This window comes from Primulina tabacum, chromosome 12 (genome assembly GCF_025594145.1).
Source record: "Primulina tabacum isolate GXHZ01 chromosome 12, ASM2559414v2, whole genome shotgun sequence".
Taxonomy (NCBI): Eukaryota; Viridiplantae; Streptophyta; class Magnoliopsida; order Lamiales; family Gesneriaceae; genus Primulina; species Primulina tabacum.
Window position 1 is genome coordinate 35,966,778 of NC_134561.1, and position 22,357 is coordinate 35,989,134.

The following is a 22,357-nucleotide window of genomic DNA, read 5'->3' on the forward strand; positions in this document are numbered from 1 at the left end:
GACTCCTTGGTAATCTGAAGGTTTATTAACTCTTCTATCAGGAGCAATTTTTACTCAGACATATTTTCATGAACAATTACAAAATTACCTCCAATGACCAAACCGAATAATTCAGTGATTAAGTTATTGGTTTTTTTCATAACGTAAAACGTTTATTTTGAACTATGAAATCCTAGACCATGGATTCGACTCGAATCGCCATTTATCATACTGGAGAATGCTGATATAAATAAGGCTGTAGAATGTAGATGTAGCACACTTCATTCCCTTCTATGACCAAGTAAGTAATGAACTATGATCACATTATCTTTTTGTACGTACTAGGAAGGAATACGTGCGAAACGTGGAACAAATGAGATCCAAGTTGAAAATTTTATTGATGAGTATCTTAGTGATGAGGAGATTAATAATCAATTTCTCGTTGACTCATTTTTGGGCGTAAGCACGTTAGATGATAAATATGAAAATCCAAAGCTTTTATGTAATTCTGAATCATTGTTGAATGAATGTATTTTTTTTCCTTTCAATGATAACCATTGTTAAATTAAGTTGTATGTTTTCTTACTTTTTTTTTGTAACCATGATTTCTTAAGATAATATCATTTGTATCATAGAAAAAACATATTATAATTCAAGTATGAGTTTTGTTTATAATCATGGTGAGGATATATTAATTATTTGATTATTTACTGCATAAAATTCATGCATATTTATTTTTAATATAGCTGTAAATTATTTAATTTATTTTTTAAAGCATAAATGACATTTATGTTACATTTGATGTCATAAAATTACTATTAGTAATTGAATTTTTATAGTTTATTCGAGACAATTTTTTTTATGATAAAAATGTTAAATATCTAATTGTTTTTTAGGTAATATAAATTCTCAAGACCAAAATTTCTCTATTGTCGTAACACAAAATCTAATAAATAGAGGCTGTCAGATTGTAACTCTGTTTTGATAAGTCATATTTTTATAAAGGAAAATATGATAATCAAGCAGACATTATTTGAGCAGTTGATGAAAAAATATTTTGGAGAAAAGAATATCAATAATGTGCTTGTTGAAGTAAAAACTTGTGTGAGACGGTCTCACGAGTCGTATTTTGTGAGACTGATATCTTATTTGGGTCATCAATGAAAAAATATTACTTTTTATACTAAGAATATTACTTTTTATTGTAAATATCGGTAGGATTGACCCGTCTCACAGATAAAGATTCGTGAGATCGTTTCATAAGAGATCGTCGCTAAATATAACAACAATTTACAAAAACCGTTGTTGTTTGTCTAAAAAACACGCTAATCCACAACAGTTTTCTAAAACCCATGTCGATTATCCAAAAAAATCACGCTAATAGACAACGGTTTCACAAAAATCGTTGTCGTTGGTGCGTTGTTGAATGGGTTTTTTCTTGTAATGATTGCCACTGCACCTCCAGAAGAAACCATAAAATGTAACCTAAACAGTCCCATTAGACAATCACAATATATATATATATATATATATATATATACCAACATTCTAATTTTTTTTATTCCCCTAGAAAGGTAATCATGCCCCTAGTATACACATGTTCGTATATACAAACGACCAACGATGACCAACAAACGTGATATGTGTACATAACAAATCGGGAATTCCTTCGACAAATTATTATGTTTTATGTTATTGTTATTTTACTCATTAAAGTCAAATATTACTTTTGCAAGTTTGTTTTTAGTTTTATTTTGTTGGAACAATGATATACAATTTAAAATATTGTTGTGATATTGAAAAAATATCGATATATTTAGCATTATGTCAATTTTTTTTTCGAAAGATGACTAAAGTAAAAAAAAAATAAAAAATTATATAATCAGATCAAAATCTGATAAATTAGAGGACACTAACAATGAGTTGGACAATGAGACGGTTTTACGGGTCATATTTTGTGAGACGGATTCTTGTAATGATTGCCATTGCACCTCCAGAAGAAACCATAAAATGTAACCTAAACAGTCCCATTAGACAATCAACAATATATATATATATATATATATATATATATATATAATAGAAAGGAAGACAATGAAATGGTAGATGCATACACTATATAATATAAATATAAATAATAAATGGAAGACATTAATGAATGCATGCACCATATAAATAATAAAGCATGCACACCCCTTCGACTCTCGTCCACATGCGATTAATCAACTGTATACTCAAATGTTTATCATCTCTTTCAATGAATTTATGATAATAATAATAATAATAATAATAATAATAACAATTAATTGATGAATCAAAACTTTCCGAAACACCAAAGGATAGAATACCAGTGATCAATAGGCAATATCGGAATCTAAAAATGTCAAACGACATATATGTAAATACACAATTGAGATTCTTATTCATGATTTTATATAGATATTAGATAACCTTAAAAAAATATTGTGTTCGAAGCCACTAGTGAATTGCATGGCGAATTCAGCTGTGCGGGTTCGCTTACTTTTTCCCATGATGAATATTTTTTGTAGTTGTATTACTAACTTTTTCTAACGGATAACAACTTTTCGATGGTCCTTGAGCCATCAAAAAATGCAGAGAATTGAATAAGTATTTTTTTATAAGGTTAAACATGATCATTATTCTCTCTCAATAATATCCATCATAGGAAGCTGAGAGGAGTCATATATATGATGGAGAAAACTACATGATAAATCGAAAATAAATATTTGAAACATTTTTGGAGGGTAACTCGTTTAATATTTCTTGAAGTCCTTGAACATGTATATGACAAATTTATAGAGAAGGCAGTGATGTAAATGAGCTGAGATAAACAGTATCAGATTCAAGCTCGGCTCATTTAAAGTATATATAGGCTCGAACCCGCTCAGCTCAATTCGAGATCTTATCATGAGGTTCGAGCTCGACTCGTTTTAAAATTATTAGGGTCGTGAATAACTCGAGTTCGGCTCGTTAATAGATTGTTTATCATGTTTATCGAGTCTGGCTCTAGTCCGACTCGTTAAGAAGGCTCGTTTTCGAGCTCGTTAAACGGATAATTTTCGAGCTCGTTGAAGATTTTTAACCAAAAGATCAACTAAGATATAGGAATTTAAGGGGTATGCTTCTCATTTTATAGTCTAACAATTAAGGGGTATGCTTATCATTTTATAGTTTAACAATTACTTTCCTTATACTCATATTTCGATATGAGACAATGCAAGTTATTATTGTACACTCAAGGCCCAACAAACTAATCGAGCTCGCGAGCTTTACGAATAAAAAAAATCCTTAAACTCGAGTTTGACTCATTAAAATTGTTGAGTTCGATCTCGAGCTTGACTCGATAAGATAATAAACGATCACTACAAGAAAAATTTCAATCAACAACACTCATAGGAACAACGGTTTTTATTAAAACCGTTGTCTTTTTTCTTTTAACAACGGTTTTAACAAAAATCGTTGTCGTAGCCTAAAAAACCCCGCTTATAGACAACGATTTTTTAAAAACCGTTGTCTTTGATGTGTCTACGACAACAGTTTTTTAAAAATCGTTGTCTATGAGCGTTTTTTTTTGGGTTACAACAACGGTTTTTAAAAACTGTTGTCTAAGAGCTTTTTTTTTTGGGCTACAACAACGGTTTTATCAACCGTTGTCTATGAGCGGTTTTTTTTTACACTACAACAACGATTTTTAAAAACCGTTGTCTTTTGGATGGTTTTTTTGGGCTACAATATAAGATTCTGTCAAGGGTCAAAGACAACGGTTTGTGTAAACCGTTGTCTTTCGGATGGTTTTTTAACTACGACAACGGTTTTTTAAAACGTTGTCGTTTCTTAGTGTTTTATTTGGTTAAAAGACAACGGTTTTTGAAAAAACGTTGTCGTAGTTTCTAATTTTTTTTTTAAAATCGGTTAATATTTAGCGACGGTTTTATAAATTACCGTCGCTAATTTAAATTTAGCGACGGTTTTAAAAACCCGTCGCTAACTTTAGCGACAATTCTCACCTGTTCGTCGCTAAAATTAGCGACGGTTTTTAGCACACCGTCGTCGATTTAATTTAGCGATGGTTAGTAAAACCTTCGCATTTTTAAAGTCTTGTCGTTTAAAATTAGCGACGAAACAACCGTCGCTAAGTTAATGTGTGCGACGGTTGTTTAAAACACCGTCGCTCATAGCGACGGTGTAGGTAACCGACGCAAATAGAGACGGTTCCATTACAGTAGTCGCTCATAGCGACGGTGTATACATAAACCGTCGCTACTAGCGACGGTTTACTCAAATACCGTCGCACACTGTCTATAAATATCCGTGTCTTTAGTCATTTTCTTCACACACCTAAGTCATTTCCTAGTAAGTTTCACTTTTCAATTTTTTTTTTCTTCCACGATTTTCCTTAAACTTCAATTTTAAGTTAAAGATTATAAATATATTAATTTAGTAAGATTGTTAGTTTTTTTTGTTAGGTTTATAAAATTATGACCGTAATTTTTTTTATTTTACGAAAAACAATAGCGACGGAAATCATAACAAAAATCGTTGCAAAATTTTGTTTTACAACGATTTTTCAATGCTACGACAACGGTTTTTCACCGTCGTCTTTAGACGTCTACGACAACGGTTTTTCACCGTTGTCTTTGAGCGCACCCTTTTAACCTACAGTATCTTTAACAACGGTTTTACAAGACCTACGACAACGATTTTTCACCGTCGTCTTTGAGCGCACCATTTAACAACAATGACTTTAACAACATTTTTTTCTTGTAGTGGATTTTAAACGAGCTTTTTATCAAGCGGTTTGGTTCATTTATACTTTTTTTTTAAGTAACCAAATCCACACTTGAAATGGAAGAATTTGATTTTGTACACATTTTGATTTTTATATTCAATTTTTTTTAAAAAAAAAAACCCTAAAAGCTGAGTTTGGCACCACAGGTTCACAAATTCCATATATAAATACATCACTAAAAACACAGGGATTTGTAAAATAAAACAGGGATTTATTTATTTAAATTATAAAAATATCAATAGGATATTGACTTTTAATCAGTAGATTTTTCCATCACGTCCTCAATCAGTAAATCCAACGTGAGCCATGAAGAACCGCCTTCTTTCATGGCGTCATGCGCGGCTCCTCCCCATTCCGCCACCCTCTTACTCACCTCCTCCGCCACCTTCCCGCCTCCCATAAGCTCCCTTGCCTTCATCTCCACCTCCTCCGCCGCCACGTAACCCCTCACCGACCCACCCCGTGACAAGATCCTCAGTCCCACCCCTATTTCCTCCGCCACAAACCTTGCATTGAGATACTGTTCTGCCATAAATGGCATGGCCAGTATCGGCACTCCGGCGGAGATGCTCTCCGTCACCGAATTCCATCCACAGTGACTCAGAAACCCTTTTACCCCGTCATGTTGAAGGATTTTCGATTGATCAACCCATTCTTTTGCTATCAATCCTTTACCCTTCACCCTTGATTCAAACTCTGGTAGAAAATCCAACCCTTTTAATCTCAAAGCCCACAAGAAACTGACCTCCGATTTCTCCAAACCTTCTGCAATTTCAAGACACTGTTCACGTGATATTTCGGCTTGTGTACCGAACGAAACATACAAAACGGGTTCTCCCTTATCCAATTTTTCATCCAGCCACCGCAGGTAACTCGAGTTCTTCGATATATTATTCTCCGGCGGCCCTGCTGCCAAGCAGAGAGGCCCGATATTCTAAGCTTTCGGCCCGAGGTTCTTGTTCCAGTAATCCGTATAACGGGATTCCAGCTCGTAAAAGCTGTTCACAATCAAACCATTGCTCATCCCCAGAGCGATCATACTATCCATCATGAATTCTACAGAAGGCCCCGAGGGATTAATATCACCAAACGGTGGCTGAAAATCATTCCTTGTCAACTGTATCTCAGGAAAATCAGTCATCGAAAAGGGTTCATCAACTGAATCTGCACCCGCATGTGGGCTGAATCTCCCCAATATTTGGTACATGGTGGTTGAAAAGTTCCCCGTCCCGAAGAAATCCAGCCTCGGCACCCCGATTTTCTGCGCAGATTTCAGAGTCCACCAGAGAAACGAATCGGAGACGACGCACGAAGCAGGAGGCTGGAGAGTTTCCAGGGCTTTCTCGAAGCTCTCCTGCATCTGTTCTGTTGCTCTCGTGAAAGGGAGAAAGGAAGACTCGAAGGACAATTTATCAGTGTTTTCAACACCTGGAGGAACACCTTCTATGTTCTGCGGGAAAGGGAGTTCGACAATGGAAACGTCAACGTCTTGGAGGGAGGCGCGGATGCGCGGGGAGTTCCCGGCGGTGGTGAAGAGGGTGACAACGACGGAGCGCCGCCGTAGGAGGCGGGAGAGGTACAGGAGAGGGATGGTGTGGCCTGGGGACAGGAAAGGGAAGATGGCAAAGTGCGGGCAGGAAATGGAACCCATTGATTTTTCTTTGTCGTAGTTTATGAAATGGAGGAATATAGCCATCTTCTTATAGGGGATAGTTCCCTCCCCCGGCGGGTTATTGATTATATAAAGTTTTTTGGATTTTTTTTGGATTTCATTAACAAAATCACACTTTAAGCAGATTCTATAAACAAATAGTAGGTATTTTGTGAGACGGTATCACGAATCTTTATCTGTGAGACGAGTCAATCCTACCGATATTCATAATAAAAAGTAATACTCTTAGTATAAAAAGTAAAAATTTTCATGGATGACCCAAATAAAATATTCGTCTCACAAAATACGACCCGTGAGACCGTCTCACACAAGTTTTTGCTATAGACAAATAGATTGAGTGAGTCCTTTGTAATCGTTTCATTTTTGGTAAACTATCTTTTGTTTTAATGTTTTTATTTCTATTTTAGATAACAATAATTAATTTGAAACATTTTTCAAATTAATTAATAACAGATTTAAGTATTCATATATCGTTATAAAAATATTAGGAATTACAAAGAAAATTTAACTTTCAGTCTATTTTCTAAATTTCCTATAAAAAGTTCTCAGAATTTCACGTAAAATCTCCACTCGTATCATTTGTGGAAAATTCAGTCTAATGTGTGCAGATAATATGAAAAATGTTAATATATTGTGTGCCAAATTACAAGTTTTTGGTTCATATATTCGTTATTCTGTTAATATATATATAATTGATAAATCTGTATATTTAAAAATAACAGAAAAATATATTCGTTATTCTATTAATATTTTAATATATAGATTTATCAAATTTTCAAAAAAAAAATTGTATATATATATTCGTTATTCTGTTAATATTTTAAGTATACAGATTTATCAATTTTTCAAAATGAAAAATTAATTAATTTAGTGATATAAGACAAGGGTTTTGCATGGGGTCCAAGGGCTTGGCTATGAGGGGTGGTGCACCAGGGCTCGGCCAGGGCTGGTCAGGGCTCGGTGAAGGCTGTGTTGACGGGCTAGGAAGAGTCCTAGAGTGGTTGTACACTGCTGCGTGCAGATGGAAGGCAAAACTGCAAGTTGTGGGAGAAGAGATGCGCGGCTTGTCCAGACTGGCTGCGGGGGTCTAGGCGCGATCAGGAAGGGTCGAAGAGGGTGGTTCATGGATGTCTAGGTGTGTGGAGGCTATGTCTAGAGGCTAGGAGGAGTCCAGCCATGCACAAGGAAGGGCCGCGATACTAGGGGTTCATGCGCAGGGGGTGCTTCGCGTAGGCTGGGGCTGGTGTGCTGGTCCAGGTCAGTTCAGGTGGAGTTCAGGAGGGTCTAGGCAGGGTGGGTCCATGATGGCTCGAGGGTGGCTCAGGTTTAGAGGAATTCGTGGCTTGGTTTAAGGTTTAGGGCTCTAACATGGCTAGGAAGAAGGTAGGGGTCGAACCATGGTCAACGGGGGTCGATTCATGGTTCATGAGGGTATTTTAGGTATGAAAAGCTTAAATTTGAAATTTGGGAAGAAAATATTAAGTTTTGAATTTATTCGGGAATAAACACTTCACGGTTTAGTTAATAAGTCAATAAACCGAAAGGCTCGGGTTTACGTTTAAGAAAAATATTAGAAGTCAATTTTAAGCTTATATGATGGTTTGGATAGGCTCGAGTCGATAAAAGTAAGAAAACGTCAAAATCGATAATCTAAAGTCCAAAGGTAAAAAAATGGTCATTTTCGTCCCGCATAGTACGAAAGGCTTGGCAGTGTCCCGAAGAATCATAATACATGCTAAATGATATTTTAAAACATTTATGATGAAAATATGAAATTTTATGATTTATGCTAAAGCTGTATGATTTTTCTTGTTAAAATGTTATTTTACGAATTTGGAAATGACACAATATTTTATGAATACAAAATGAATGGAAAATATTTTGAAGGATGTGAATTAACTGTGACAAACATGATATGATATGATATGGTTTGGAATATCGTGAGGGAGCCCGTTTACGGGAGAAGACCCCAGATGGAGCCCGACGATTGTATATCCATTTACGACGGTGCCTAGTGCTCGTCCCATGCGCAATGGTGAGCTAAGACTGATCAGTCGACCACATGATACGATTACAGCTAATCATTTTCAAGGATCGAACTTCACCCAAAAATGATATATGATGATGGAAAGCTTTACGATTAAATGATTTATGATTACAAGCTTATTTTGAATAAAAATATGATTTTCGTGCATGTGCATGTATATATATTATTTGTTACTCATGGTTAGAACGTGATGAGTCATTAGACTCACTAGGTTTGGATGGTTGCAGATGAGGATGTTATTGAGGGAGGCACTGACGCTTGAGTGGATCGAGTCCGCCAGTACACCCTCGATGGATACTTATTTCTGCATTAGCTTGATAGTTAAAATTTTGAAATAATGATTTTGAGAATGATTTATTTAGAGATTTAATTATGTTTTATTTTGAAGTTTTGTTTTGATCATGTTAAAGATTGGCGTATGATTTTTGTTAATTGACGATTTATGGATTTTATGCACTTAAATTTTTTAAATATTAAATAAATTTCTAGATGTTCGAATTGTTGAGTTATTTTAGTATGCAAGTTTCGAATTTTATTAAAAAAAATTAGTAGCATTTTAAAATTTAAAAGTAGTGGACGTTTCAATCTTGGATCTACTAACTCAAAGCTCTGATACCAATTCTATGATCGGATGCTTTCGCTTTGCCGAAAACTATAGCTGATTATAGCAGCACAAACAATACGTTTCGATTATTCTACCCAATAGGGACAATTGTTGTATCAAACAATGGGGCAGAGTTGGTGTTCGATTCCCGAGCTAGAAGCCTTCTATCCTATGATAGTGCTCGAGATTTGTTGATGGCAACAAAGTTATAACAAGAAGAATAAACAATTTTAATGTAAGACCATTGACTGCGAGCAGAGTTCACGTTCGCTGTTGCAATGCCTATTTACAATGTGTTTTGTTTTTTGCATACTGTCGTTTGTATAAACAATAATAATATTAAGAGCCCACGAGAATTGGAGCACAGTAAATAATAACATTAACAACGTTATTTTATTGTGCGTTGTTGCTGTCGTACCGCGAAAAATCATTTTTGTTGTAGTGCACAACGTAGCTTGGTTCTTGGAGAAAATGTTCCTGCATGAAACAAGTAATTAATGCATATTCGATTTTGATTGTCATCAAAATTTTTTTGTCATATTTGGAAAGTTGTCGTCAAAAAATTTGTTTTAAAAATAAATATTTATCAACATTAATGTTTGACATACCATATTAAATATTTGAAGATAAATATAAATTAAATGCATAATTAATATGAAGTTTTTTCAATTTCTTAGTTTAATATACAAATTTGATTTTGATGTATTTTGAAAATATAAACTATATTTAATTGTCTACGTAGATTATATCGTTTAATTTAATTTCGGTTATGATTTTGAGTCGTGTAACCGTGTTACTTTCAAATATTTAGTTTTCACTACTCTATATCATATTAAATAAAAATAATTTTTTTTATATAATATTATATTTTCCAACATTTATATATATATATATAGAAATGGTATTTTTATTAAAATAATACGAAGTATAACATACACGAGGATCGTCAAATTTTTAGCCACGCAATAAATCTCGTGTCTCTAATGTTTCTTTTCTTTGCTTTTTAAAATTCTTCAGAGATAAATTTGAGAATTGTTCGACATAAAAACAACAAACTTTAATTAAAAAAATAAAAGTGTATTTATTTATTTATTATTAAAAAACATTATGAGGTGAATTGATTTTAATGTACTTGCTTAATTGTTGATATATTATATATATACTTATAATTTATTATTCCTTGATAAAATGAATTTTAAAATTAAAATAATGCAAAATAAACGTGTTGATCACACTAATATATCTTTTGTGAGACGGTTTCATCGATCTTTATTCGCGAGATGAGTCAACTATACCCTTATTTACAAAAAAAAAAGTTTCGGTATAAAAATTAATATTTTTTCATGAATAACTTAAATAAAAGATCAATCTCACGAAATTGACTTATGAAACCGTTTCACAAAATTTTTTGTGATTAATTAAAGCTCATCCATTATATATTTATAATTTTTTATGTAGATACTTATCTTGTTATAATAAAATAATATATTTGTATTAAATAAATAATTTAGTTTTATATTAAATTTCACTCGATTCAAAGATACTATATGATTAGGGACTAAAATTTATTAAACATATATTTAATTAAATGCTATTTTGTCTTATAATAATAAACTCAGTCAATAGTCAACGAGCTCAGTAGACAACGCAGTGCCGCAAACGTTGTGCAAACAATGATAGTTCCATATATGTTGAATATACTACACAATGTATTGTGAAAAACCAGATATGATGCATACCACATCATTAGATGAAAACTCCGATTGTGTTTGGATCGGTGAATTCAAATTTTGCGATGATGTGAAAGAGTGATTTCATGTTGAGAGATAAAATATATCATAATGACTTAAAAAATAACTAGCTGAGATTTAAAATTAATGTCTGATGGCAATATCCAAACACACAAAACTTCTGTGAGACTGATGTCTTATTTGGTTCATCCCATGAAAAAATATTATTTTTTACGTCAAAAATATTACTTATTATTGTAAATATAAACGAGTATACAATGTTGACTCATCTAATGGATCTTTAACTATGAGACCTCCTATAAAAGACATACTAATCAAACAAACAATTGTATTTGTTATTAAAGATTTGAATCCTCTACCTTCACATTTAATAAACTTTGGAACATTATTAAAGTGTATGTGGGCACTCGAAGTCTAAATCCATCTATGGTTGACTGAACATTTATAACATTGAAACTAAATATTTTTTACTAAGGAAATATTGTTTACCAATAAAGATCTAAGATGTGATATACCTAGATAAAGATTAAGAAGAAGATAATATGATCCCTAAATTTCGAAATATCTAAAGGATTTATATTAGATTTAGAAATATTATCCAGGATCACGGAAAAAAAATGATAATTATCCTAAATTTAAAGTTTGATTCAAAAGTTCAAACGCGAGAATAATACACGATCAAGATAGCAGCCACCTCCCTATAAATAAGAGAAGCTCCCATTCAGAATTTACACATCATTTACACATCAAATTTTCGAGTTTTGCTCTTATATTTTCGAAATTCCTCTCCAAAAATTGTGCACGAGTCATCAAAATTCTGTCCAAGTTCATAAATTCGTTTGTCTCTCTCTGGTATTCGAAATTGGATCTCCACCGTTCAAAATATGCCTCAATATGTTTTGAATAACATATCCAAATATCAGCAAAATCCAACGATTATTGTTCGTTTATAGTCTTCGCACGAAAATTGCTCATATTCTACGCGAGAATAGCATACTTACGATTTTTCGTCCATAAGAAGGTTAAAACGACTTCCAAATCCTATCTCCACCGTTCATAATTTATTTGACGTATACTTTTGAACGTACTATGAAATTTTAAGCCTGATCCAACGGTTCAATAAGGCGCAATGAATTTTCAAGATGGCTGATTTTTCGATCGATGATGTTGCTGTGTTTTCGAAGTGTCGGTTGCATGACACTTCTATGGTTTGCGAATTCATCATGTTTTCTTCCAGTATAAGGTAAGTGGGCTTCTTTTAAAGATTTAATTTCGGTTATATGGATTTTCGTTTTCAAAAATTCGGGCGAATGCAAATTTTTTTTCTACCCTCTTCTGGTTACGATTGTCGCATGATGTATCTGTTGGCAATGTGAGGATTCAACTGGATATGAGTGAAAATCCCAACCATGGTATGACCCTTACGCGCTGGGGATGTAACCGCTATATGGCCTCGCCCCCTAGATGAGTAAAAATTAGGGATTGATATTAGTAAATCATAGAAAGTAGATGCATGGTTTGTGTTTCGAATATTTATGCATTTTGTTATGTTGTGCTAGAACGGCCCCTACTTGCTGAGTGAAGACCATATCACTCACCCATTACTCTACCCTCCCTAAATAAATCAGAAGAAGAAATAGAGAAGAATAATCGAACACCAGTTTTGCGGCTGATAGTGGACGCATGAAAATTTTAATTAAGAATATGTTCTTTTGAGCTTTTAATTCAAGTTATAAACGCTTCATCATATTTTTATCGTTTTCGGAGTTACTATTATAAATACGATTCTATTTTATGGTATTTATGATATAAATTGATTTTGGTTTATACTGTACTACGAGACTTGTTTAGAAATTATGTGATTGTTGAATAACGCCGTGTCGACTAATCTCGGTCTCGGGGCGTGACACCACATCATTAGATGAACACTCCGATTGTGTTTGGATTGGAGAATTTAAATTTTACGATGATATGAAAGAGTGGTTTCATGTTGAGAGATAAAATCTATCATAATGATTTAAAAAAAATAACTAGCTGAGATTTAAAATTAATGTCTGGTTGCTATATCCAAACACACAAAAATTTCTGTGGAAACTGATGTCTTATTTGGTTCATCCTATGAAATAATATTGCTTTTTACGTCAAAAATATTATTTATTATTGTAAATATAAGCAATGAGTATACAATATTGACTCATCTAACGAATCTTTAACTGCGAGACCTCCTGAAAAAGACATGCTAATCAAACAAACAATTGTATTTGTTATTAAAGATTTGAAATAGTCTAGGTTCACATTTAATAAACTTTGGAACATTATTAAAGTGTGTGGGCACGCGGTCTAAATCCATCTATCGTTGACTGAACATTTATCACATTGAAAGTAAATAATACGAAAAATTATAAAAAGATTATATAAAAATCATTCCTTGTCAACATTATGGTTAATCGAACATTTATCACATTGGAATGATTTTTATAACATTTTTTAGTTATTTGAAAAGTTAAACCTTAGGAGAGTTATTGAGAAAATAAATATGGAGAATAACAATATATATAAACAAATCATAAAAAAAAATTTATTTATTTAAATTACAAAAATATCAATGGGATATTGATTAATCAGTTGATTTTTCCCATCACGCCCTCAATCAGTAAATCCAACGTGAGCCATGAAGAACCGCCTTCTTTCATGGCGTCATGCGCGGCTCCTCCCCATTCCGCCACCCTCTTACTCACCTCCTCCGCCACCTTCCCGCCGCCCATTAGCTCCCTCACCTTCATCTCCATCTCCTCTGCCACCACGAAACCCCTCACCGACCCACCCCGTGACAAAATCCTCAGTCCCACCCCTATTTCCTCCGCCACAAACCTTGCATTGAGATGCTGTTCTGCCATAAATGGCATGGCCAGTATCGGCACTCCGGCGGAGATGCTTTCCATCACAGAATTCCACCCACAGTGACTCAGAAACCCTTTTACCCCGTCATGTTGAAGGATTTTCGATTGATCCACCCATTCTTTTGCTACCAATCCTCTACCTTTTACCCTTGATTCAAACTCTGGTGGAAAATCCAACCCTTTTGATCTCAAAGCCCACAAAAAACTTACCTCCGATTTCTCCAAGCCTTCTGCAATTTCAAGAAACTGTTCAGTTGATATTTCGGCTTGTGTACCGAATGAAACATACATAACGGGTTCTCCCTTTTCCAATTTTTCATCCAGCCACCGCAGGTAACTCGAGTTCTTCGATATATTATTCTCCGGCGGCGCCGTCGCCAAGCAGAGTGGCCCGATATTCCAAGATTTCGGCCCGACGTTCTTGCTCCAGTAATCAGCATAACAGGATTCCAGCTCGTAAAAGCTGTTCACGATCAAACCATTACTCATCGCCAGAGCGATTCCGTTGTCTATCATAAAATCTACAAAAGGCCCCGATGGATTAATATCACCAAACGGTGGCTCAAAATCATTCCTTGTCAACTTTATCTCAGGAAAATAAGCCATCGAAAAGGGTTCATCAACTGAATCTGTACCCGCATGTGGGCTGTATCTCCCCAATATTTGGTACATGGTGGCTGAAAAGTTTCCCATCCCGAAGAAACCCAGCCTCGGCACCCCGATTTTCTGTGCAGATTTCAGAGTCCACCAGAGAAATGAATCGGAGACGACGCATGAAGCAGGAGGCTGGAGGGTTTCCAGGGCTTTCTCGAAGCTCTCCTGCATCTGTTCTGTTGCTCTCGCGAAAGGGAGAAAGGAGGACCCGTATGACAATTTATCAGTGTTTTCAACACCTGGAGGAACACCTTCTATGTTCTGCGGGAAAGGGAGTTCGACAATGGAAACGTCGATGTCTTGGAGGGATGTGCGGATGCGCGGGGAGTTCCCGGCTGTGGTGAAGAGAGTGACAACGACGGAGCGCCGCCGTAGGAGGCGGGAGAGGTACAGGAGAGGGATGGTGTGGCCTTGGGACAAGAAAGGGAAGATGGCAAAGTGCGGGCAGGAAATCGAACCCATTGATTTTTCTTAGTCGTAGTTTATGAAATGGAGGATAGCCCATCTTATAGAATAACGCCGCCCTCGGTTCCCTGCTCCGACGGTTTATTGACTATATAAATATGGCGGCACAAAATAAATAAATAAATATTATATATTACACGTGTTTATTAAATTACATTATTAAAAAATAATTTATATGTAAAAAATATTTAATTATTTTTTTAAAAATAAAAAAAACAACCTCAAGTATATGATCTAATTTGTTAAGCACAACAACAACTGCAATTTTTCCTATTTCATACATCATTGTACTCACTTTATATAAATTAAACATCAGTTTCTTGAGTAGATTTTTCGTAAGACGATTTCGAAGATCTATATCTGTGATATGGATCGACTCGATCCATATATACAGTTAAAAATTAATAAATAGTAATAAATTGTCATCAATCGTTTCGAGTCGAGTATTTATCTTACAAAATTGACATGTATGACACTTCATATGAGTTTTATTTTTGTTTCTAAACTTAGATAACAATAATCGTTTTTCAAATAATATATTTAAGTGATTATCGCTATAAAATCAATACAAATTAGAAAAAACTTCTATTAAATTAATATTTAAGTGATTATCGTTATAAATATTTAGCAAATTTCTATTAAATCTTTTGGTTTCTGACAGATCCAAAGAAAATTTAACTTTCAACATATATGAATCGCAAATTAACTCATAATATAATCGCAATTATAACTTAAAGTTGAAATAGTTTATGAAATTTTAAACTAGTACATCTAATTAAAAATAGTGAAGTTAAATTTAAAAATAGCCCTTTTAATTTTAAGGATAAAACGATAATTTTACTTAAGAAATTCAATGGATGCTTTGCTTGAACTTTTTTACGTGCTTTCATTGCCTTGTCTCTTTCATATATATATATATTATGCAAACCTTATGTCTTAGTATTTACTTTATGTGCGTGTATATCCATTTTTCCTGAAAAGATTATACGAACACCACAGAAAATCACTCAACAATCAATTTCAATTATTCTATTTTAGCAAATTGAATGATTGATCAAGACAGCTCACGCGTAAATAAGATTAAGGACAAAGTGTTGTCAAAACTTGAATCAAGTGATTTCCTATAGTAGAAAAACAAAAGAGGAAAATAATGATTGTGGTTATATTTTATAAATAATAATAGTGGATTGGATAAGTTATCAATTATGTTCGTATGGCTCTATTTTGAATTTTGATGAATAGACAAATTACGGTTGAACTTAGAGTTATTGAAGCTAAGTATTAACGAATAAAATGAGTGATAATTGAATTGTTTGTACTAACACATAAATTGGATTGAAACATAGAATATTGGTCCACTCAATTGAAAGATATCGAGAGTAGATAACGAAAAATAAGGTATGTTACGACCGAGTAACATATGACATATATCTGTGTCATATGATATATGCTTGATTGATTTGACTGAAAATATGTGTCTATATGTCTTATTTGTTGAGTTGATGTGGCATACATGACATTCATGATTGGTATATCGATGTATAAAATAAATATTTTGTTAAAACACATCATTTTATTCATGCATCGATACATGACATGCACGTTGAGCTATGATCCTTGGATACCTTTATATAATTGGATTTTGATTCTGGGGTTTTGAGCACGATGCTATGTTTGACATTATATTACTCTTAAAAACATAGTCATTCGTGGCTCATATGATTGATTAATGATTGAGATTTGGGATTTGATGGCGCTTTGCCGACGCGATCATACGGATATTCCCTTATACTCAACTGAGGCTGATATGCCAGCTCGAACATTGATTTGATAGCGATTCGATTGGTTCTGATACTTGCTCAGTAGACGAGCATTTGACCTGATATCTCCGCGACATGCATGCATTGCATATAATATATCATTGTTTAGATACATGTTGTATATATATGGTTGTTCCATACGGAGCGTTTGCTCACCCCAAGGGGGCTGTTGTTATCTTTGTGTATGGACAATGGCAGGTACTCCAGGTTATCAGGAGATCGGAGATGGTACTTCTGGAGGAGTCACAATCTGAGTTGAGGTTGAGTTATCTATCCCAGTGTATATATGTACCTATATACCGGGGCATGTCCCGGGATATATATAATACATAGCATATATTTAAAGATAAAAGTGAAGTTTTGTTTAATTTATAAATTTAGTTTTTGTATTTTGAAGTTAACATTTTTAAAATTGTTTAATTATGCATGACTTTTTATAAACGGTTAAATAGGCATGCTCAAGCCCAAGTTGCTCATAGTCAAAAGAAGCGGAAAACTTTGAAGCCAGAGAGTTTTAATTTTATCGGATACTAAGAATTTTTTTTTTATAAAACTCCAAATATATAGAAAAGTAAATTGATGCTTTTAAACTATGTTATATATTGAATTTGTAAGAGACAAAAAGATCAATTATTTAAAAAATTTGAAGGCAGAGTAGATCAACCTGCCTCTAGCAAACGAAAATTTACTACACTGAAGTATCGGCTCTGCATACATATCTTACATGGAATAATATTTTGTATTTTTGATAAATGATTTATAAAATAATTTCGTTACATTATCAAATTAAATATTATTGAAATTTAGATACAACTAATATCATCATCATTATATAATTATGTGTAAATCTAATGTCATAGAGCCACACGAGTTGAATTAACATATCTTGATATTCTATGTATAATTTCAACTCCACATTTTCAATAGATAGATGAAAATATAACCAACAACAACACAAATTGTAAATACAGACCATAAAAGTGTGGATCATGAATATTATTTTTCAATCAATGGCGGATCTAGCATAGGGAGAACCCATAAAATTTTTTTTTTCTTTTTTGCTAAATATTAATTTCTACAAAATTGAATGTATAACTAACTGGAGTGGGTCTCATATGAGACCGTCTCACGGATCCTAATATGTGAGACGAGTCAACCCTAATGGTATTCACAATAAAAAGTAATATTCTTAGCATAGAAAATAAACTTTTTCATGGATGACCCAAATAAGATATTCGTCTCACAAATACGACATGTGAGACCGTCTCACACAAGTTTTTGTCAACTAATCGACCCTCCTAAATAATATTAAAGAATAATATTTATCTTAGTGATGGACAAAGTTTAATACATTTGTGACATCCGGGTTTAAATCCTAATTCCAATTAAAATTTTTTCCCTTCTATGACCGATATGTGATAAAATTATATTTTTGTTAAAAAGTTACCATTGATGCTTAGTTGGATATAATTATCTCCTCTCCTATGCAAATCAAAATGCACCACAAGGATAGATCTGTGATGCAATTATATTTTCTTTAATTCTTTAATTGGTTAATATCATTTTCACAAAAACACCTATGAGATTGTCTCACTGGTCAACTTTTTGATATGGATCTCTGACATGACCCAATTGTATTTTTAAATATGAAGTATTATTTTTCACAACAAATATGGATCGAGTCGATCTGTCTCACGGTTATATGTGAGTTATATGTGAGATGGCCTTACAATAGACCTACTATATAGTTTTTCATTTTAAGATTGAAATTATAGACTATCACGCTTATTGTTGATAAGAGGGTTAGTTGTATTCAATATGGAGAATTAATAGCTTTTAAAGAGTCTATAGAGTTTACAAGTATAAAGATATTCGATCAAATTTTTTGTATAAATTTTTTTGAAGTCTTCTGATATCCAAAATAGACTTTTGTAGAATTTTAGAAATTTAGTTATATTCAATATTGATATTTAAATATTTTATATAGTTTAGAGGTATTCAAATTTTCAATCGAGTTTATTTCTTTCAAATACATTTCTAGGGTTAATTGCAGTCCCCTAAAAAAAGTCTGAAATACGTAAGACCTCATAAAAATATTTCTTGGAGGGACAGTTGGAGGGTCGTAGTCTTTCTCGGACAGTTGTCAAAGGATACCAGTGATCAATAGGCAATATCGGAATCTAAAAATGTCAAATGACATATATGCAAATATACAATTGAGATTCTTATTCATGATTTTATATATATATTAGATAACCTTAAAAAAATTTGTGTTCGAAGCCACTCGTGAATTGCAGGGCAAATTCAGCTGTGCGGGTGCGCACACATTTTCCCATGATGAATATTTTTTGTAGTTGAATTATCAATTTTTGCTAACGGATAACAACTTTTCGATGGTCCTTGAGCCATCCAAAAATTGAGAGAACTGAATAAGCATATTTTTTTTAGGTTAAACATGATCATTATTCTTTCTCTCCATAATATCCATTATAGGAAGCTGAGAGGAGTCATGTAATGGAGAAAACTACTCGATAAATCGAACATAAATATTTGGAAACATTTTTGGAGGGCAATTCGTTTAATATTTCTTGAAGTACTTGAAACATGTATATGACGAATTTATAGAGAAGGCGGGGATGTAAACGAGCCGAGCTAAACAGTATGAGATTCGAGCTCGGTTCAATTAAGATATATATAGGCTCGAACTCGGCTCAGCTCGATTCGAGCTTTTATCATGAGGTTCGAGTTCGACTCGTTTTAAAATTATTGAGGTCGCGAATAACTCGAGTTTGGCTCGTTAATAGCTCGTTTATCATGTTTATCGAGTCTGGCTCTAGTCCGACTCGTAAGAAGGCTTGTTTTCGAGCTCGTTAAACAAGATAATTTTCGAGCTCGTTAAACATTTTTAGCCAAAAGATCAACTAAGATATAAGGATTTAAGGGGTATGCTTCTCATTTTATAATCTAACAGTTACTTTCCTTACACACATATTTCGATATAGGACAATGCAAGTTATTATTGTACACTCAAGGTCCAACAAATTAATCGAGCTCGCGAGCTTCACGAATCAAATATCCTTAAACTCGAGTTTAGCTCGTTAAAATTGTCGAGCTCGACTCTATAAGATAATGAATGATCTCAAATGAGTTTTTTTATCGAAACGAGCTTCGAGTAGCTCGCATGCGATTTGGTTAATTTATACATTCTTGTTTTTCAAGTAAACAAATCCAAACTTGAAATGGAAGAATTTGATTTTGTACACATTTTGATTTTTATATTCAATTTTAAAAAAAAAAAAACTCTAAAAGCTGAGTTTGGCACCGCAGGTACACAAAATCCATATATAAATACATCATTAAAAAAACAAGGATTTGTAAAATAAAACATAGGGATTTATTTATTTAAATCACAAAAATATCAATAGGATACTGACTATTAATCAGTAGATTTTCCCATCACGTCCTCAATCAGTAAATCCAACGTGAGCCATGAAGAACCGCCTTCTTTCATGGCGTCATGCGCGGCTCCTCCCCATTCCGCCACCCTCTTACTCACCTCCTCCGCCACCTTTCCGCCTCCCATAAGCTCCCTTGCCTTCATCTCCACCTCCTCCGCCGCCACGTAACCCCTGACCGACCCACCCCGCGACAAGATCCTCGGTCCCACCCCTATTTCCTCCGCCACAAACCTTGCATTGAGATACTGTTCTGCCATAAATGGCATGGCCAGTATCGGCACTCCGGCGGAGATGCTCACCATCACCGAATTCCATCCACAGTGACTCAGAAACCCTTTTACCCCGTCATGTTGAAGGATTTTCGATTGATCAACCCATTCTTTTGCTATCAATCCTTTACCCTTCACCCTTGATTCAAACTCTGGTAGAAAATCCAACCCTTTTAATCTCAAAGCCCACAAGAAACTTACCTCCGATTTCTCCAAACCTTCTGCAATTTCAAGACACTGTTCACGTGATATTTCGGCTTGTGTACCGAACGAAACATACAAAACGGGTTCTCCCTTATCAAATTTTTCATCCAGCCACCGCAGGTAACTCGAGTTCTTCGATATATTATTCTCCAGAGGCCCTGCCGCCAAGCAGAGAGGCCCGATATTCTAAGCTTTCGGCCCGAGGTTCTTGTTCCAGTAATCCGTATAACGGGATTCCAGCTCGTAAAAGCTGTTCACGATCAAACCATTGCTCATCCCCAGAGCGATCATACTATCCATCATGAATTCTACAGAAGGCCCCGAGGGATTAATATCACCAAACGGTGGCTGAAAATCATTCCTTGTCAACTGTATCTCAGGAAAATCAGTCATCGAAAAGGGCTCATCAACTGAATCTGCACCCGCATGTGGCCTGAATCTCCCCAATATTTGATACATGGTGGTTGAAAAGTTCCCCGTCCCGAAGAAACCCAGCCTCGGCACCCCGATTTTCTGCGCAGATTTCAGAGTCCACCAGAGAAACGAATCGGAGACTACGTACGAAGCAGGAGGCTGGAGAGTTTCCAGGGCTTTCTCGAAGCTCTCCTGCATCTGTTCTGTTGCTCTCGTGAAAGGGAGAAAGGAAGACTCGAATGACAATTTATCAGTGTTTTCAACACCTGGAGGAACACCTTCTATGTTCTGCGGGAAAGGGAGTTCGACAATGGAAACGTCGATGTCTTGGAGGGAGGCGCGGATGCGCGGGGAGTTCCCGGCTGTGGTGAAGAGAGTGACAACGACGGAACGCCGCCGTAGGAGACGGGAGAGGTACAGGAGAGGGATGGTGTGGCCTGGGGACAAGAAAGGGAAAATGGCAAAATGCGGGCAGGAAATCGAACCCATTGATTTTTCTTAGTCGTAGTTTATGAAATGGAGGATAGCCCGCCCATCTTCTTATAGGGATAATTCCCTCCCCCGACGGGTTATTGATTATATAAAATTTTTTGAATTTTTTTTGGATTTCATAAACAAATTTACAAAATCACATTTTAAGACGGTTTCACGGATCGTATTTTGTGAGACAGATTTCTTATTTGAGTCATTTATGAAGAAGTATTACTTTTTATGCTAAGAGTATTACTTTTTATAATGAATATCGGTAAGGTTGACCCGTCTCATAGATAAAGATTCGTGAGACTATCTTACAAAAGACCTACTCCACGCAGATTGTATAAACAAAAGGATTGAGTGAGTCCTTTGTAATCGTTTCATTTTTGGTAAACTATCTTTTGTTTTAATGTTTTTTTATTTCTATTTTAGATAAAATATTCATTTTTCAAATTAATTAATAACATATTTAAGTAATCATATATCGTTATAAGAATATTAGGAATTTAAAATTAATTACTATTTTTATTTCTGACATATCCAAAGAAAATTTAACTTTATTTCCTAAATTTCCTATAAAAAGTTCTCAGAATTTCAAGTAAAATCTCCACTCGTATCATTTGTGGAAAATTCAGTCTAATTTGCAGATAATATGAAAAATGTTATAATATATTGTGCGCCGAATTACAAGTTTTTTGTTGATATGTTCGTTATTCTTTTAATATATATATATATATATATATATATATAATCTATTATTCTGTTAATATTTTAAATATACAGATTTATCAATATTTCAAAAAAAAAAATTATGTATATATTCGTTATTATGTTAA

General features: G+C 34.1%; 5 protein-coding genes across 5 annotated transcripts; all 5 read right to left on the bottom strand.

Annotated features, from left to right (window-relative positions):
* Window positions 1–5,008: 5,008 nt before the first annotated feature.
* LOC142520873 (UDP-glycosyltransferase 90A1-like) lies at window positions 5,009–6,443 on the bottom strand. The gene has a single exon (XM_075624026.1). The coding sequence runs from the start codon at window positions 6,438–6,440 to the stop codon at window positions 5,724–5,726; it is 717 nt and encodes a 238-aa protein (XP_075480141.1). The 5' UTR covers window positions 6,441–6,443; the 3' UTR covers window positions 5,009–5,723.
* On the bottom strand, window positions 5,043–5,644 carry LOC142520400 (UDP-glycosyltransferase 90A1-like). Its single transcript, XM_075623384.1, has 2 exons — window positions 5,614–5,644; window positions 5,043–5,551 (listed from the first exon to the last, which is right to left on the bottom strand). The coding sequence occupies exons 1-2, from the start codon at window positions 5,642–5,644 to the stop codon at window positions 5,043–5,045; spliced, it is 540 nt and encodes a 179-aa protein (XP_075479499.1).
* A 6,919-nt stretch (window positions 6,444–13,362) lies between the features above and the next one.
* LOC142521267 (UDP-glycosyltransferase 90A1-like) lies at window positions 13,363–14,939 on the bottom strand. Its single transcript, XM_075624496.1, has one exon. It carries the CDS (start codon window positions 14,877–14,879, stop codon window positions 13,485–13,487), a length of 1,395 nt encoding a protein of 464 aa, XP_075480611.1. The 5' UTR covers window positions 14,880–14,939; the 3' UTR covers window positions 13,363–13,484.
* A 5,146-nt stretch (window positions 14,940–20,085) lies between these two features.
* LOC142520948 (UDP-glycosyltransferase 90A1-like) lies at window positions 20,086–21,537 on the bottom strand. Its single transcript, XM_075624108.1, has one exon. It carries the CDS (start codon window positions 21,534–21,536, stop codon window positions 20,820–20,822), a length of 717 nt encoding a protein of 238 aa, XP_075480223.1. The 5' UTR covers window position 21,537; the 3' UTR covers window positions 20,086–20,819.
* LOC142520401 (UDP-glycosyltransferase 90A1-like) lies at window positions 20,139–20,462 on the bottom strand. The gene has a single exon (XM_075623385.1). The coding sequence runs from the start codon at window positions 20,460–20,462 to the stop codon at window positions 20,139–20,141; it is 324 nt and encodes a 107-aa protein (XP_075479500.1).
* Window positions 21,538–22,357: the final 820 nt, after the last annotated feature.